Source organism: Alexandromys fortis, unplaced genomic scaffold (assembly GCF_014885135.2).
Source record: "Alexandromys fortis isolate MF-2015 unplaced genomic scaffold, M_Fortis_MF-2015_v1.1 scaffold_126, whole genome shotgun sequence".
Classification (NCBI taxonomy): Eukaryota; Metazoa; Chordata; class Mammalia; order Rodentia; family Cricetidae; genus Alexandromys; species Alexandromys fortis.
The window spans coordinates 104603-123097 of record NW_026068018.1 but is presented as its reverse complement, the minus strand read 5'-3'; the positions used below and the strand labels follow the sequence as shown (position 1 = coordinate 123097).

Sequence of the window (18495 nt, the reverse complement as noted above, 5' to 3'; positions counted from 1 at the left end):
TGAATGCGGAAGCGTAGCAAAGAGAGCAGCCGCCCACCTCGATCCAAGTGTATGGCTGACGACTGGAAGCCAGCAAAACCTTCGGGGCAGATTTTCAGTTTGATTTTGAGGGTGAATTGGAGCTTTTCTGAGTCAGTGGTTCCAGGAAAAGTGGACATTATCAGCAGGAGGTCAGGAATTTGCTGTGCTTAAAAGCCTTGAGCTAGGTGACTTCACTGGTGCGTGCCTCAGAGGAAGAGGACTCTGTGGTTAGAGGAGAAGCTAGAGACAGGAGCCAAGCCCAAAAGATCCAGGGAGAGATCCAAGGTGATTTTCACTAGAAGAGAGTCCTGATTGACTGTGCACTGAATAGCCTGTTGCCTCTGCTGGTGGGGTGAGGGTCAGATTTAGTTAGTTTGGTTGTTTGAGACCCTCACCCCACCAGCACACAAAACAAAGGAGCCTAGTGCTTTGGATCATGGAACATGACCCCACCCTCACCCTAACACACACACACACACACACACACACACACACACACACACACACTCCCTGGAGCGCCAGAGTGCTTCTCTGTTCTGTAGGGAGTCTTAAAGAGAATATTGGATGTTAGCGATTGGATGTGTTTGGACGTTCACGATTGGGTGTGTTAGGTCAGAGCCTCAACCTCGTGGGTATTTGCTGATGCTGATGGATGCCCATGTCCAATTCATTACAGTGCTGTTGAATCCGCCACACTAGCTCTACCCTAAGAGTCCCCCTGAGAGCCACACTGCCCACGGCTTCTCTGGCCTCTCTCGGGTAGTTTCAGATTTAGTAGGTCTGGAAGAGGGAATAGAATTTTCTACTTTTTATCAAGCCATTGAGGAGAATTTTAATATAGCATCAAGAAAAGAAAGAGAGATTTGTGGTCTGTATTTTCATTTTTAAAATGAAAGCCTGAAGTATTTTTACAGACTGTAAAGATGAGTTAATTAAAACTCACTAGAATATCAATCTCAAGCAAGAAACTGCTGAGATGATGGATACGGTCACCTGCTCCACAGATGAGGCTTCTATTAGATAACACATTTATAAGCCTCGGACATTTCTTCATCTGTGAGCAATTACCCCTCTCGTAATGTTTGTATCCTTTATCTGGAGAGTTTCTTGTCTTCTGAAGCATCCCTTTATTTGCCTTTCAGCCAAGTGGATGAGCAGATGGCTTCCGCATCTGCAAAAACGTGTTCCAGAGGTAAAACTTGCTTAAGGCCATGTTCCTAATAAGCGGTGGAAGCAACAGAATGGGATTGGGACCTGCAACTTCCTCTAGTAAACTCTGGTGTTGCTATAAGCCCAGCTCCTCCACAGGGACCGAATCTTTTCTGATGCCTTTGAAAACCAGAAGCCTCCCAATGGGTGTGTTGGTGCTGAAGACCATGGGCTCCCAGAGAGAGGCTCAAAGGAGGATGGCGGGTGACTTGCTCAGAGGAAGGGAAACAGGTGACAGCCAGAAATCTGGGACAGAGAGTCACATTTCACAAAAGGAGCGCAGCTCTCCCCTGCATCTGACTATAAAGCCCCACCTACCCTAATAATGTTACTCTTTCCAGATAGTCCTTGCACTCTAAAACCTTCAGAATTTAGAATTGTATTTATTTCTTATTTAGTGTGTGTGCCCACACAACCTTGTGTTTTTATATGCGTGTGGAGGTCAGAGGATAGCTTATGGCTCTTCTTTAGCCCTACCACGTGGGTCCCTGGCTTCCATCTCAAGTTGTCAGGCTTGGAGACAAGTGCCTTTACCAATGAGCTATCTCATCAGTCTGAGTATTATTAAGTACGGTTTGACGTGGGTGTGGTGACACGTGCCTGGCACAAGGATTGTCATAAATTTGAGGCCAACCTGGGCTACAATTCTAGGCCAGCCTGGAATAAAAAATGAGACCCTGTCTCAAAACAAAAGGCTAGTTTGCAAAAATCTACAATGTGTCTGAAAGGAATTAATACTATGCAGTTGTGACTACCATATTAGTTATGTGTAACGGCTGCTTTCAGCGTTTCTGATAACTGTAAATATGCATTTCAAGTCCCTATGCTGAAAAGATTCTTTAACTATACATCACTAATGACAGGCCCAATCTCAGGTACTTCATTAACTCTACAGCTACATAGCAGACACATCTCATGATGGCAAGGTTACAGGAGTTTGAGGACATGCTACTGATGCATCTGTGGGTGAATGATAATCTCATATGACACAATGACACTGAGGGTAATGTCTCTACTTTGATTAAAATGACATGCAATTGCTCTGTGGATTATCATTCCATTCTGCAAATTTATCCTGTTTTTCTACATACTTGTGCTCATGGACAAAGGGGTCTTATAACCTGCATTGCTTATATCAGACAAGCACACTGCAGGCATCATCAGCAGATGATTGATTACACTGGTGTTTTCACATTGGACTGCTTCCTTATGGCCTGGGGACTTTTTAAAGCATAGTTTGCTAAGTTACACCTCCAGAATTTTCCATTCAGTAGATCTAGGGCTCTAGGGCAAGCAGAGTTAAAGCCCAGCCCATGCTGTATTCTCCATTTATGTGGAGCTGGGAGACTCTTTCCTCGCTCACATATGTATTATAAAACGGTTAGTTTCATAATAATCGCAAATTCATTGATATTTTGATGAAAATACCCACTATGTTTTCCCACTGGACTTGACATAATTTGCCATGAATTCACGTGGAAGAACTTTGGATGAGAAGTAGCTAAGAAGATTCAGGGAACAACCATATGGGAAGACATTGTTTTCCAGAAATAGAAATTATTCTTATAATACAATATTTGAGACAGTATGGTACTAATAGTTCCAAAGTCAACATTAGGCCACTGGACAGAACAGAGAGCTCCAAGCAAAACACTCAAGTATGGAAAGTATGTGTGTGTGTTACACATGGAAAACAAGGAGTCCCAAATGATTTCTAAAGCAAATTCCAGGTTGTGAAAGACCGTCATGTAAAAGCGCTGTTAAATGAAAATGCAGGAGACTAGTTCTGCGAGCAAAAGAGGAAGGAGAGGTTTCCCAATGTAGACACGGCTTAAGTCTTACTTCATTAAACTCTGCAACTTTTGCTCAACCGAACACCATAACTGAAGTGTAAAACCGAGCACAGATTGGGAAATGACGCCTTCGGTGTTTATGTCTGAGAAGCCTTTCTTGGACTTTATCAACAAGGCTTGAATGCCAGTAGAAAGACCTGGGGAGAGGATGTGTATCCATGGAAAGAGAAAACTGAATGGCCAAGGGATGTCTGAAGAGCCGCTCAACTTACAAATAAGCGTAATTTTTATCTGTTAGAACAGACAATGCTAATATTTCTGAGGACTGGGGTATAAGTTGCTGCCGCCTTGGTGGGAAGCTTGGCAATATTGAGGGCCATGAGATCCTTGCACTTTGCTCCAGTGTTCTAGATGAACGTTTAGATGAACTCCCACGTGGGCACTGGGAGGTTCATGCGCTACATCGATTGTAAGGGTGACAGAGGAAATAAGTGAGAAGAAAAGTAACGGAACCTTACTGCTAAATATTGCAATTAAAACGGGTATGCTAGATCACGGCGTGTGAGTGTGTCTATACTGAATTCGATGCATATCAATTTTCCAGTTTTGAACTGGTTGTTTTCAATTTTCTGTTCTCTTCCAGTGGTTTGATGTCCATCCCTGTACTAGTAGTACAATACTTCCTCAGTTATTACAGTGATAGAGTAATTTATATGATAATTATAATCTAATATTACATACATGTGCACACATATACAAATGTAGTATGGGTCAGAAACGAGGTAGCAGAATGACAGCTGGAGTCAAGTTTGAGAATATGCATAACAATGCTGTTAATTATATATAGGTGCCACATAAGTTGTTGGAGATGAAAATAATAATAGGAATAGTAAACACTTATTTCAACATAATGGTTCCAGGTGAAGTTGTAGAGAGGATAAAACCTACAGATGGAGTTACAACATTTTGTTGAAAAAATAAGTTCCCTCTGATGTAGTATTAGCATTTTATTTTCCAAGGAGACTTTACATATGTAATACCCGATATATTATTCTATATGTTGTAAATATCTCATACATAAGGAAAACTCACAAATCCACAAACGCTGTGCTAGTGGCCTGCTCCACATAGCTCGCCTTATTGCTCAGGTAAAGTTGGATGCAGAGTAGAGACAAGAGAAACTTTGTTAAAGCCCATTTCAAATATTCAGACGACAGAGCTGGTCCACGTTAATACCTCTTAACCTCGATTTGTGCAAAACAAATTTGTAGTCACTAGATAAGAAAACTGACTTAATTAGTGCCTTTCCCAGGGGACCTTCTCGGTCCAGGCAGCCAAGACTGCAGCTTTAATTGAAATGCTGATGCCACTTAATTGGAACACCTGAATAGGATTAAAGTGTGCTCAGCTAAGGTTTCCCTGGTACTCAGAACTTCGCTGGGTTTCTGCCTTTTTGTATGCCAAGTTCTGCCAAGTGAGATAAAGCTGAGCCAGATACTCCAGTTCTCACACAGATACTCCAGTTCTCGCACAGATACTCCAGTTCTCGCACAGATACTCCAGTTCTCGCACAGATACTTGTTGGAGTGATTCAAGTAGAGTTTCCTTGTTTTGCAGAGTGTTTTTTTTTCTGATGATGTTTAGAACTTAATACATGGAGGCATGAGATGTTTATATTGCTTTTAACTTGTTATTGATCTCAAGTGTGGTGTCTATTAAATGAAACAAATGGATGGTTGTGTTGGGATTCAATCATGTGTTTCAGTCAGTTGTATCTGATTGACTATAAAGTATAAAGAACTGGCCCAGGCCATTGTAGAGGCTGACAATATCTGTAGTTGGCAAGCTAGAGAGACCCAGCAAAGCTAACAGGGTATTTTCAGTACACACGTGGAAAGGCTGTGCAACCTGGAAGAGTCCAAAAGCTGCAAAGGACTAATGTCTTAGGTTTCTATTGCTGTGAAGGGCACCATGACCATGACAACTTCTATAAAGGAAAACATTTAATTGGGACTGGCTTATAGGTTCCGAGGTTTAGTTTGTTATTGCCATGGCAGGAAAGCATGTTGGCACTGGAGAAGCAGCTGGGTTCTATATCTGGATTGACAGGCAGCAGGAAGATAGTGAACCACTGGGCCAGGCTTGAGCATCTGAGACCTCAAAGCCCATCCCCCCGTGACAAACTTCCTCCAACAAGGCTACACCTACTCCAATAAGGCATCACTTCCTAATAGTGCCACTCCCTATGAGCCTAGGGGGGGTCAATTACATTCAAAACCTCCACAGCTAATGTCCAAGCTCAGAGCAGTCAGGCAGAAGAAATGTGTAGCTTGGGAGAAAAGCGCATGCAATAGATACCTTTATAGGCACACTCAGGATAGTAGCGTCTGGGTCAGGCTAATACAAAATTAGCCTTCACATCTTTCCACAAGGCTCTTCAACTGCATTCTTTTTATTACCAAGGACTGTTTTTACCTTCTTTCATAATAAAAGAAATGTTTGAGTTCCTCCATAAAAGTCGATGTAGGAATTAACAGAGGAAAATGCTCTTAACATCTTGGCACCGAGGTCTACAAATGTCACAAATGCGCCATTACGGTCTTGTTTTGTGACCTCAGGATGGGTAATTTCTTCACTTGAGAAGAGGAGAGCCTTTGGGACTACCCGCATCATCCATTGAGTTCTGGAGGTCTGTGGATTTCCCCTGTGAGGGCTGGGCTCCAAGCAGGGCTGATGTCATGAGGTCCAGGCACAGCTATTAGATGCCCTGTGAACCTAGTTTACAATTCCCATAGAAGAGGAAATGATTTTGGACGGTCTTGTGCCATCTAAGTAGCTAACACTTTAGGAGTTTGGCTCTAAGCAATACCTGACTAGTTTCAGAGCACCACACGTGACACTTTTGTGTGGTTGTCAGTTGTGTGTCTCTCGGAGTTTTAAGTTTAGTGCTTAGCTGAGCCAGGTGACCAACTGGCAGCTCGGGTTTCCAAACAGTAAAGTTTGACTACGGTGCTGAGCTATATCCTTAACGGTCATCAGCCAGATTCTATTTTGGGTGGTGTTTGGGTTGCTGTCCAAGAGAGCTGGATACAGAGATTTGGCACCTGCTAAATTCAGGTAGTCGGCAGATCTGAATCATTTTGGCTGTTCTCAAATCTTGTAAATTAAGGCACAGGAAAACAATGTTTATTAACGAGCACCCTGTCAGCCTTGTAAATAGTTTTAGAATGTTGGCTGGCCTACAGAAATGTTAAATTTTCTACAAAGTTTTTCAGGGAGTTTGTTGATGCCATCTTTTTTGTTTGTTTGTTTTCCAAGACAGGGTTTCTCTGTGTAGCCCTGGCCATCCTGGAACTTGCTGTGTAGACCAGGCTGGCCTTGAACTCAGAGACATCAGCCCACCTATGCATCCCAAGTGTTGGGATTAAAGGTGTGCGCTACCACCGCCCAGCTTAGTACCACCTTCTTATTGCCACCCTTATCCTAAATGACCAAATAAAAGCATACCTGGGCCCTAAGCACTTACCTATAGATTTTTTTCACACTATTGACATGGGCCCTTAAAATAAAAATATATTTGTGTGTGTGTTGGGGTCTGCATATGGCATGGTACATGTGGAGATCAGTGGGCGATTTTGTGGGCTCAGTTCTCTCCTTCTGCCTTTACATGGATCCTGGGGGCTGAACTCGGGTTCCCAGCCTTTCGGGGCAAGGGCTGTTTCCTAATTAGCCATCTCGCCAGCCAGTCATAGTTCCCTGAGAGAGAAGAGACGGAAAACACAAAGTATATCAAACTGATAAACTTCTGTGTGGAGACAAGAAAAATACAATATGGAAAAGGAGGACATAGTTAAAAAGAAAAGGGAAGAAAAAGAGAATGAGAAACCTACAAGAGGTAGCAGGGAACTTACTGTGTTGGACCGGGAAATCGGGAATATCACGAGGCTTGGTTTCTGGTTTGTTCTGAGCCAGGTCTACCTTTTTTTTTTTTTTTTTTTTTTTTTTTTTTTTTTAAATGGGCACGTTACATTCACTTGCAAGGAAGTTCGTAATGATTTTGGAATATTTTGAAAGCCTATGATAAAAGGTATGCAGAAAGACCTAACAGCCAAAAGAATCTCATCCTCTCTGTTCCTGACTCCAGTAATAGTGTCCTTGGTCAAGAGACGGTGTCTGATGGACAGAAGCATTGTTCTCCTTGTAATTTCTGGAAAATCTGCTGTCAGAGCAGTTTAAATTCCTTTTCACTCCTTGGAGGGCATGAGAGAAATGGCCAAATAAATAAGATTTATTCTCACTCATCAGATGTGTCACGAGACACTGGAGGTATGCCTTGAGAAATAACAAAGTAATCTTGAAAATTTCCAAGCACTTTATCCAAATAAAGGCGGGGGAAAGGGGCCTCTTTATCACTTCTACCTAACTGTGGCTAAAGAACGATATGTGTATATGTGTGTGTGTACAGATGTGTGTGTACAGGTGTGTGTTTGTGTATAGGTGTACAGGTGTGTATATGTGTGTACAGATGTGTGTGTACAGGTATGTGTATGTGTAAAAGTGTACAGGTGGGTATGTGTGTGTATGGATATGTGTGTACAGGTGTGTGTATGTGTGCATGTGTGTGTACAGATGCGTGTGTGTACAGGTATGTGTATGTATGTGTACAGGTGTACAGATGTGTATGCGTGTACAGGTGCATGTGTGTTTCTAACAATACTAAAAGACAAACAACAATAAAACCAGAGACCAGACCAGACTTGAGGTTTAGTTTTATACATCTATCCTAGATTCTCTTAACCTGGGAAAAGCTGGCCAAAGTGAGGCATTTATTTTGCTCTAGAATGAGGTGGTAATTGAAACTCATTAAATGGTTGAGTACCCACTCTTATTGTCTTCTGCTTTGCTTATTTGTATTAACTCATGAACTATAGAGCCAATGGAGCCTTCACTTACTGCAGTGACTGTGGTCCTTTGCAGGAAATACTGTTTGGCTTCCGTCTGGTCCTAGAGCTTACTCTTGTTCCCTTAGATAGAATCCACATGCCTTTTTTAAAAAAAAAATATTAATTTTTATTGAGCTCTACATTTTTCTCTGCTTCCCTCCCTGCCTCTCCCCTCCCTGCTTCAACCCTCTCCCAAAGTTTCCATCCTTCCAATTTACTCAGGAGATCTTGTCTTTTTCTACTTCCCATGTCGATTAGATCAATGTATGTCTCTCTTAGTGTCCTCATTGTTGTCTAGGTTCTTTGGGAATGTAATTTGTAGGCTGATTTTCTTTGATTTATGTTTAAAAACCACTAATGAGTTAGTGCATGTGATAATTGTCTTTCTGGGTCTGGGTTACCTCACTCAAAATGATGCTTTCTAGCTCCATCCATTTCTCTGCAAAATTCAAGCTGTCATTATTTTTTTCTGCTGTGTAGTACTTCATTGTGTAAATGTACCACATTTTCCTAATCCATTCTTTGGTCAAGGGGCATTTAGGTTGTTTCCAGGTTCTGGCTATGACAAACAAAGCTGCTATAACATAGTTGAGCACATGTCCTTGTGACATTGAGCATCCTTTGATAAATACCCAAATGTGGTATTACTGGGTCTTGAGGAAGGTTCTTTCCTAATTTTCTGAGAAATTGCCACACTGACAACCAGAGGGGTTGTACCAGCTTCTTGCATTCCTACCAGCAATGCAGGAGTGTTCCCTTTTCCCCACATCCTCTCCAGCATAAGTTGTCATCAGTGTTTTTGATCTTAGCCATTCTTACAGGTGTAAGATGGAATCTCAGAGTTGTTTTGATTTGCATTTCTCTGATGACTAAGGATGTTGAGCATCAATAAGTGTCTTTCAGCCATTTTTGATTCCTCTGTTGAGAGTTCTCTATTTAAGTTTGTACTCTATTTTTTTATTGGATTATTTGTTCTTTTGATGAACAATTTCTTGAGTCCTTAGTATATTTTGAATATCAGCCATTTGTCTGATGTGGGGTTAGTGAAGATCTTTTCCCATTCTGTAGGCTGTCGTTTTGTCTTGTTGACCATGTCCTTTGCTTTACAGAAACTTTTCAGTTTCAGGAGGTCCCATTTATCAGTTGTTTCTCTCAGTGTCTGTGGTCTCCTGTGCCAATATGTTAAAGTGTACTTCCCACTTTTTCTTCTACCATGTGCCTTTAAAGTCAGCACTGCTGCCAGATGTGGGGGCTTGCTCTATGGACAGGGTCTCTAATAGTCTGAGGGCAAGTTCATTGCAAACTGTCCTCACCACTTTAGACCTCTGAGTTTGAGTTTAGAAACCCAGAAAACTGGGTTGTGTTGTTTACTCCCGATAGGCCTGCTTTTAATCCAGATGTATACTGAACCCTGAGTGATTGCTGGTGACTTTAATATGCTTAGTGTAATCTCCTTTAGAAGCGTACATATTTGTGTGTGTCTCTGCGGATTAACATCCAAAGTAAATCATGGAGAGCTTAAGTTGGTTTATACACATCTCACCTTTTGACTCACGCTGGAGTTTTTGCAAGACGTCCGTGGAATCTGCAGAGTCAAGGCTGCCCATGAATCATTCTGCCATTTCCTACTGGAGTCTGTTAAAAGCCTGTCACCCAGCACCGGTAATAAATGTGTTCTCATTTTCTCCCCCCACTTCCCCCTTCCCTCCCTCTTCTCTCACCCTCCCTTTACTTCAATTATGGAGAATCCAATTTATCCTCATTCTCTAAGGCATTTACTTGAAGAAAGAGAGTCCTTGGGCATCATTGTATGTAATTAGATTTTTGCACCTCTGTATTGTGAATTGGGATTTCCAATTTTCCACCCTAAGGTGTAAAGTTATGGTGCTTAGCAACCCAAGATCATAGCTGATGCTATAATTCATGGGGACTTAGAAATCTCTTCAATTTTACCAACCCAGGAGAAATACACATTGGCATATATTATATCTTAAAATTATTGAAATTTTGGAGGGATTTTTTTATTGTTTACCAAAATTAATCTTTACCTACAACCTTGGTAGGTCTTAAGAAACTGTACCAAAAGCCCACTTAGTTTTCTCTTCATATGTGGGTCACCTTAGTTCTAGTGAAAGAGCCATCTTGTTAAAGTTTTTTTATATTTATACTTTTATCTTTCATAATAGAAAACTAACATCTTAAAAACAATAATTTTCTTCCATGTTACAAGAAAAGTCACAGATCGATTGGTAACTAAATAACACCGGATAAAAACTGTAATATAATTTTAAAAGATTAGGAAAGAATACAGCAGAATTAGTGTTGGAATTGTTTTGTGTTTCATGACACAATGGTGTTTTCATTCCTTGTATATTTTTCTTATGAACTAGTAAAAGGAATTGAAATAGAGGCACCTCCCCCCTTGAGAAGGTTTTAGGTTGTTTATAGCTCCTGCAGTAACAGCAGGAATAACGACCATAAGCAGTACGATAGAGCAGAGACCTCATGACTGTTAAATGGATTTGAGGGAACCATGTGACTGTGGGCACTATCTGTCAAAGAACCTTCTAGACCAGTGGTTTTCAACCTTCCTAATCCTGCAGTCCTTTAATACAGTTCTTCCTGTTGTGGTGACCCCAAACCATAATGTTATTTTCATTACTACTTCGCAACTGTAATTTTGCTACTGATATAAATTGCAATGTAAATATCTGTGTTTTCCGACAGTCTTAGGCAACCCCTGTGAAAGGGTCATGCGACCTCCAAAGGGCTTGTAACCCTCATATTGAGAACCGCTGTTATAGAATGAGAAAACATGCAAATTCCGATTCTTCAAACTAAATTTCAGCCAGACTGTTACATGTTTTCCGTCTTTTTAGACTGATCAGGTCAAACAAACCAAGAAGTGATTGTTTATCATTTCAAGTATTTTCATGGGTAAAACTTATTTAAAACTTTAAAAAGAATTAACCTGTAAGATTCTGATTTCTGTAAACAAATATGCATTGGGATTCATAATAATAATTAGGTAAGCCCAAACCTTCCTTCCTGGGATGATGTCATGGGTTTCATTATTATTATACATTATGGTTTTCTTTAGTCTTGAATATGTACTCAGCTGTTCTCCCATCCACTCACCAAATATTTGTCGGGTGTGCAGGTACAGTGCACCCTGGGAGGGGAGATAAACCGTATTTGCACAGTTGTAGCAAAAGTGGCAGAATGCTAAAGGTGGTGAGATTATTTCCAGCTGGCCAGGTCTGCACAGGATTCTTTTGGGGTTGGCATTGGCCTCTGGGCTTGAAGAGTGTGAAGTTGAATGATGGAACTCTTACGGGGAGACAGGAATGGGGAAGGATGAGATGATAATCTCTGCCTGGGCTTGGATTGAGGGCAAGTGGGAAGATATCAGACAGGTGGCTTGGCTTCCTTCAGTGGCAGCCTGAGATGTTACAGGCGGTGGGGAGCTATTGAGGATTGCCACACAAGAAGTGACATAGTGTGACTTCTCCATGTGACTGGAACTTGTCAGGCCAGGACCCAGAGACCTTTGTAACTAATGAGGTCTGTCCCTTATGGCCTTAAAAAGAATGTCCCGACAGTCTCGATGCCAGGACTCTGTTCTCAGGGCAGACCCTCAGTTTAGCATCTGATCCTTTGCAGCTTGTGGTAGCTTCATCTTGAATGTATCCCAGTGGCTATATCGTCTTTGCCATCCTGTCCCATCATCCTAGACCCTAGCCCTTCTTAGAATCTGCTGCATTCCCCTCTTCTCCTCTGCACATTCTCATTCATGTTTTAGAGCAGCGAGCTAAGTATTTAACCTTGCTGTGCTTGCACAGAGCAAATTAAGAGATTCTTAGGAGGTTGAGGTTAATAAAGGCCTGATAGACAATATGGGGGTTGAGGTGGGGAAAAAGGGGATGGATTCAGTAATTAGTGTAAAGGGGCTGAGAGATGGCTCAGCAGTTAAGAGTGCTCACTGCCCTGTAGAGGACCTGAGTTCAGTTTCCAGCATCCACACCGTGAAGCAGGCAACTGTCTGATCTGCAGCTCCAGGGGATCTGATGCCCCCTACTGGTCTCTGGGAGCACCTGCACACACGAGGCATGTATGCACACGAGCATACACTAATAAAAAATAAAAATAAAGCTCGAAATGGTGTAGAAATAAAGGGGACAGGATCTGGTTGAAACTAGAAGTCAGAGAGAAGGGAATTGAACGGGCACCAAGATTTTGTGCCTTAGTGTTTGAAAATGGTTTTGGAAGGGCCCACAAATGCCTTTGCTGCAGAAAACCGAAGCAAAGCTAAGCGTTGTGGCGAGAGCTGTGGAACAGGCCTTTTTTGGTGTCAGTGAGAATTGAACCGAGTGAGTAAATTGTTGTAATAAGATGCCCTACACAGGCTGGAGCCACGGAACAGTATTCGCAGAATTGTGCCCGTGCCTAAAGTGTTGGTACTCCAAAGGGAGACGGAGCCCTGCCGCTGGATCCCGACTTTCTGTGACTCATTCGCCTCCTTGTGCTGGAAGCCCCAGCAGTGTGGCTTACGACACTTTCAGAAAGGAGGGTGTCACACTGAATTCGGGAGGGGGTGTGTGATGGAAGTCCAATACTCTGGAATCTTGAAAACTAGAAAGTGAGTAGATTTCCCTAGAGTTTATTTTTGGGGGCACTTAGGAGCTGACCCATTTATTTGAGTGTTTTCAGAAAGAAATACTGAATAATACTTAAAATGTATCAATTATCCAATGGCCAGTGCTGCTCTAGATACCTTTTTAAACATGTGTGATGTTTCATGTACCCCTCCTAAAATCCTGTGTTGAGGTTCGTCATTACCTGTATTTTACAGGCAGAAGGATTGGGGCTCAGTGTAACACAGACACTGACTGTGCTTTTGCCTTCAATTGAAAATTTAATGTTTTATGGAGATGAGGGTTTTTTTTTTTCAATTTATTTTTTCTTTTTGAGACAGGGCATCATCTTTTAGCCCACATTGGCATTGGGTGACTAAGTGCTGCATTACAGGCATGCATCACTACTCCTGGCATTGTGTAGTCGATTTTTAACTCAGGGATACACGGAGGGCATCTTAAGCCAGAAACATCTATGGAAATGTGGGTAATATTTGTTTCAGGCTTGCAGCGGGAGAGACAGCTGCTCTCAGTTCTGCAAGCCATGATGTGTCCACTCAAGAGCACATTAGACAGATTGCCTTTTTTCTTAATTCACTAGTTCAGACTGAAGAATTTCCCCTGGTACCTGGTTAGGGGCTCCATCACTTCCATCATCCTCAGCGCTGTAGCCACTTTCAGTTCCCTGTGGGCCAGCAACGACACCAAGTACTTTACTGAGGTATTCAGCGTGGTCATTACAGTAATTCTGTGACACCACCACCATTTTTCATGTGTGAAGGAAGAAAAGGTAACTCCCAGGAAGTCACACAGCCACCAAGTGGCGAAATACTTGAGCCCATCTCTATCTGACTCTAGAGTTTGTCTTCCTGACACACTGATATTTTGTCCCAACCCCAGGCTTTACTTCCGTCCTCAAAGTCTTCACATTAGGTGCTCCTGTGTAGGTCCAGACAAACTAATCTAATGTCTAGATGTGATGTGTTGGAGACCAGCTTTGGTGCTTTTCTTCTTGGGTCTTGTGATGCTGTTAGCTGCCTTCTTTCCATTTGCACCAGCCACTAAGAGAATGCAAGACATCTGCAATCTTTTCTTTACATGTGACTTGGGGGTGCTGTGCTGATGATGCCATGGGCAGCTATTCAAATCCCAGAAACATGTTTCTCATGTGTTGAGAGGGGTGACATTAAGACATCTTGGTAGGAGCAGGGGATTTCTGCAGGTGGTGTGGTGAGGTAGTAGAACATCGGCTTTAATAAGCTTCACAGATATCATTATAAAAAGAACAGCCACCTCCTGTCATTTCATTCTAGTGTTTGTAAGAGAGCAAAAATTAGCACCAACAATTAGCATGGCACTCTTCGGACAGACCGAACAGTGCTTGCCTGGGATTAAAGGGCAAATTTTCCTCACCGTTTACATGTTTCTGTAAAGTGAGACTCACTCTCATTGTGGGAATTCTTGACGATGTCCCACTCCTATGTAAGAAAATTATAGACAAGAATATAGGATTACTACTTATGTGTTGTAATAAAAGCTAATAAAATAATAACCAATTAGACGCTTATAAAGCCCAAGCATATTAAAGTATTATGCAAATACTGATTAATTGTAATACCATAAACTCAGGGAGCAAGCAAAAGCATGCCTGATTCAAATGACAGGGGCTTTTATTTGCATTTCTACAGAATCTATTATTAGTGGGTCTCAAAGGACCTTACAAGTAATAATTACTAAAGCCCATAAATATAACCCATAAATGTCATTTTATTAAGGGAATACAAAAGAACTCCCTTTTCTCATACACATTATAAGAACGAAAAATGCCCAAGCAAAAGTAGGCGTGTCTGTCGATAAAGGTTATTTGTACACATGGCTCTTAGCTGTGATTTCATGGGCATCCAACCAGGATGCTATGATTTCAGGGTTCTCCTACTGAACATCTCCACTTACCTGGCTCAGATTCCTCATTTATTTCTGGCATTTTACATGCATAATAGCTCTGTGCAAATCTTGCCAGTAAGTTATATTTTAATATTTCTCTGTCAACTAAAATATCAGATTTGAAAAACAAAAGCTAAGCCAAGACTCTCATGAAGTATTTTAAAATATTTTGGAAAGTTATTTCTGGTTTGTTTTCCCTCAGGCTCTTATCCTACCTGTTCTTGTTGTAACTGCTTGTCCAAATAGATGGAGAAGCTGATACTGAGACTTGGAAGCAAGCATCCGAAAGGCCAAGATGATTTCTAACCTGATTCAGACACTCTTTCGCCCTTCCTTCTCCTGTACTCCCCCATGCTAAGCAAGGGCTGGAAAGGCAACTGGCTCTTTCCCCCTTCCTCCAACTCCAGGCCCTGCATGATTGACAGCAAAATTCACCCCTGGTAGCAAGAGACCAAAATATCATTGCTGGTCAGTGTGGTGATGTAGTTGTACCTTCAGGATTATGCTTCAGTGTTGCCTGATCCCAAAGAACAGTGTGGATCCAAGTCTACGCCCCTTCAGGATCAGGGACAGTAGGCCTGTAGAGCTGAGGAAGTTGGCTGAGGTTAGATGGTGATGTCTGTCTCACAGTTAGAATGGGTTCTACAGTCCAGGTCTCAAGACTTTTAAGTCGGTTCCTCCCTCTACCTCATGCCAATCATATGACACTTTATATCCCCAAAGTCTCCTAAACTAGGAGCCAGAAGCACAATTCTCTCTCTGTCTCTCTCTGTCTCTCTCTTTCTCCCTCCATTCCCCCCCCCCCCCCCCCCCCCCCCCCGCTTGTGTGTGTGTTCACATACAGTATGTGTGTAGAGGCCAGAGGTTGATGTCAAGTGATTTCCTCAGTTGCTCTCCACTTTTGTTTTTTGAGACAGGTCTCTCACTGAACCCGAATCTAACTAATTTAACTAGTCTTCTGGCCCGCAAACCCCTGGGTGCCCTGTCTCCATCTCCCCAGCACTAGTATTTTTCACGTGGATGTTAGGGTCTAAACTCAGGTCTTGGCGCTTGAGTAACCAGCACCTTACCAGCTGAGCCATCTTCCCACCTCAGTATTGTGTTTTGATCCAGGACTGAGGAGGCAAAAGACTAGAGGCTCAACTTTCAGGTGCTGAAGAAAAACGAGCAACGCGGATCCAGAGTCTGGAAGGGTGGACCCTGGGATTGCAGTCACATAGGAGAATCAATAACTAGCTAGCGTGGATAGGAGCCTAGGCAGACTACTTTCCCAGGCACAGCAGTGGGTGACATGGACACGGAAGGAGACTCCTCTCACTACTGAATGGTCCCGGGGACTCTGAGCTCCTCAGGGGGATGCTAGGCGGTGAGAGAGGGTTTGAAGCAGGTGCAGCAGGTAGCGACATTCCCAGGGAGCAGGCTGGCGACACAGCCCCGTCCACAGGGGTGTCTGGGAGATGTAGGGTTGGGGTGTATGTGTTTAAAGTAGTTTGATGTCTGTCCTGTGAGGCATGCTACACTTCACAATTCTAATTTTTTGTGTCTTTTCAGGAAAAACCGAGGCTTCTATCAAAAACTTCAGCCCCTACTATAGCCGCCAGTATTCTGTGGCCTTCTGTAGTCACGTGCGCAGTGAGGTGGAGCAGCAACGGGATCCAACGTCGCAGTTCCTGAAGACCAAGGTAACCCACGGACACTTGACTTACATCTTCCCCTCACTGGAGAAATGAGTATAGATGCTAATATTTCAACTATGTGAATTGCAGTTTTAAAAACTACACTAGTCGTTTTATGCTAAAAAATACTGCCTCGATGTGAGAATATATATGATTTCTTTTTTATTTGTGTGATCTATATGAAAAGAAAGCTAGACAGGTTCAAATCTCATTATATGTTTTTTTCTCATTGATGTTTTGATACCAGGAAATTTAGCTTGCTATTGTGAAGGTCAGTCTAAAAAAAAAAAAATCGTGATTAGGTTTGTTTTGGTCAATGATCAAACATGATTTCCTCTGAATCGTCTTTGATCTGACATGTGTGTTTCAAAATAAACTGCCTACCTTCCTGGAGTTTGTTTTCACATGTAGGAGGCAGACGCTAAACAATGGGAGGAACTGAGAGCAGGTGATGGTGAGGTAATGATAAAACTACAGAGAAAAATGAAGCAAAAGTCTCCTTAGGGGGACGTTGGTTGGGAAGGAAGCCCTCTGTGGAGATGGCGTTGCATCTGATGACAAATAGGAAGAGGTAGTGAGTAGCCATGGAGAGAGTCTCCCAAGAAGATGGAGCAGGAAGTGGAAAGACCCTCTGGTCCTGAGACTATGAGCCTGCTGGGAGCTCTGTAAATGAGAGTGGGTGACAGTGACCACCTGGAGACAGATGGGGACCAGACCCGGTAGGTCCCCTGCAAGGGCTTAATTTAAGTGCGCTGGAAAGTCCCATGGCAGGGTACCAAATATAGAGTGTCTTAGTTAGGGTTTCTATTGCTGTGAAGAGACACCATGACCACAGCAACTCTTCTAAAGGGCAACATTTAGTTGGGGCTGGCTTACAGTCTCAGAGGTTTAGATCATCATTGTCGTGGTGGGAAGCATGCTGCATGCAGGCAGACATGGTGCTGGAGAAGGAACCGAGAGTTCTACATCTTCATCCAAAGGCAGCAGGCAAAGGACTGATACACATTTCCTCCAACCACAAGGCCACACCTCCTAACGGGGGCCGTATTTATTCAAAGCCCCACATAGAGTGACACAAATTTTAAGTGTGTGTATGTGGGGGGTGCCTAGGGAATCCAGAAATGGCGGTAGGTTCCCTAGAGCTGGAGTTACAGGTGGTTGTGAGCCACCTGGCATGGGTGCTGGGCACTGAATTTGGATCCTCTGCAAGAACAGCCAGCACTCTTGACCACCGAGCCAGCTCTCTAGCCCCTGAGAGGATGATGGTGGTGGTTGTAGTGGTGGCGGTGGTGGTCGTGGTTTTTACCCGCATCTGTGGATATGTTGGCCAGGTGGTTAGTTGTTCTGACCTGGATGATGGAGGGAGGATAGAAACAGGGAAAAAGCACAGACCTCAGCAACATTTGCAGATCCCGAAGAGGAGAGAATCCAGATAGAAACACCCTGAAGGGTTAGGAGAACTGAGTCAAGAAAGAACGCAATGAGAGATGAGGGGGCCAGTGACTGGACTGGGGCGGAGTTAACCAGAGAATTTAGCAGCATGGGGATCCCACAAAATAGTCTCAGAATTTAGGGAGCATGTTAAGGATGCAAGCTCTTGAGTTAGGGAGATGCTCAGCAATGAAGAGTACCTGTTGCTCTTTCAGAGGGCTTGCGTTTGGTTCCAGGCACCACATGGCGGCTCACAAAATCCAGAACTCCAGACCCCAAGGTCCTTGTGATGCCCTCTTCTGTCCTTTATGGGTGCCAAGCACATACGTGGTGCATGTGCCCATATACGGGGAAACATTTGTACATGTAAAATGTGTAAATAAATTTAAAGAAAGAAAAGAAAAGAGTACAAGTTCAAAACAGGTGGCGTGTGGCTGTAGCTCAGCCCTGGGGAGACAGTGGAGGGAAGATCACCTGATCTCAGGAACTGGGGACCAGCCTGGGCAACAGACTTACACAAAACCAGTGCAAATTCTGTTCCCCAAACTTAGAGCCTCAGACACGGTAAGTCTAGCAGGAGACCGCAGCTTTGATTAAATGGCCCAGGTTTGAGGAAAACTGAGCACAGGGACCGTAAAGTTATTTCAGCCTCATTTAAAGAGGTGAGCGAGGTCCTCTTTATCTTTTAATGTGGCGAGATAGGAGGGAGCCTCACTAGCTGTCAGCACAGTCTTTAAGCCCTAGAATTCGGAATGGAAATTTATTTCACCCCTTAGATGGGTCTTAGAAGAAATAGGCCTGTCTTTTTCATATGAATCCTATGATTTCTTTTCTTTTTTTTTTT

General features: G+C 42.9%; 1 protein-coding gene across 1 annotated transcript in view; it reads left to right on the top strand.

Annotated features, from left to right (window-relative positions):
• Niban1 (niban apoptosis regulator 1) overlaps positions 1-18495 on the top strand; it is a 153443-nt gene that overhangs the window by 45282 nt on the left and 89666 nt on the right. The window contains exon 2 of the mRNA XM_050162924.1: positions 16096-16226. Within this exon, the coding sequence (XP_050018881.1) occupies positions 16096-16226 (131 nt within the window). The remainder of the gene's footprint in view (positions 1-16095; positions 16227-18495) is intronic.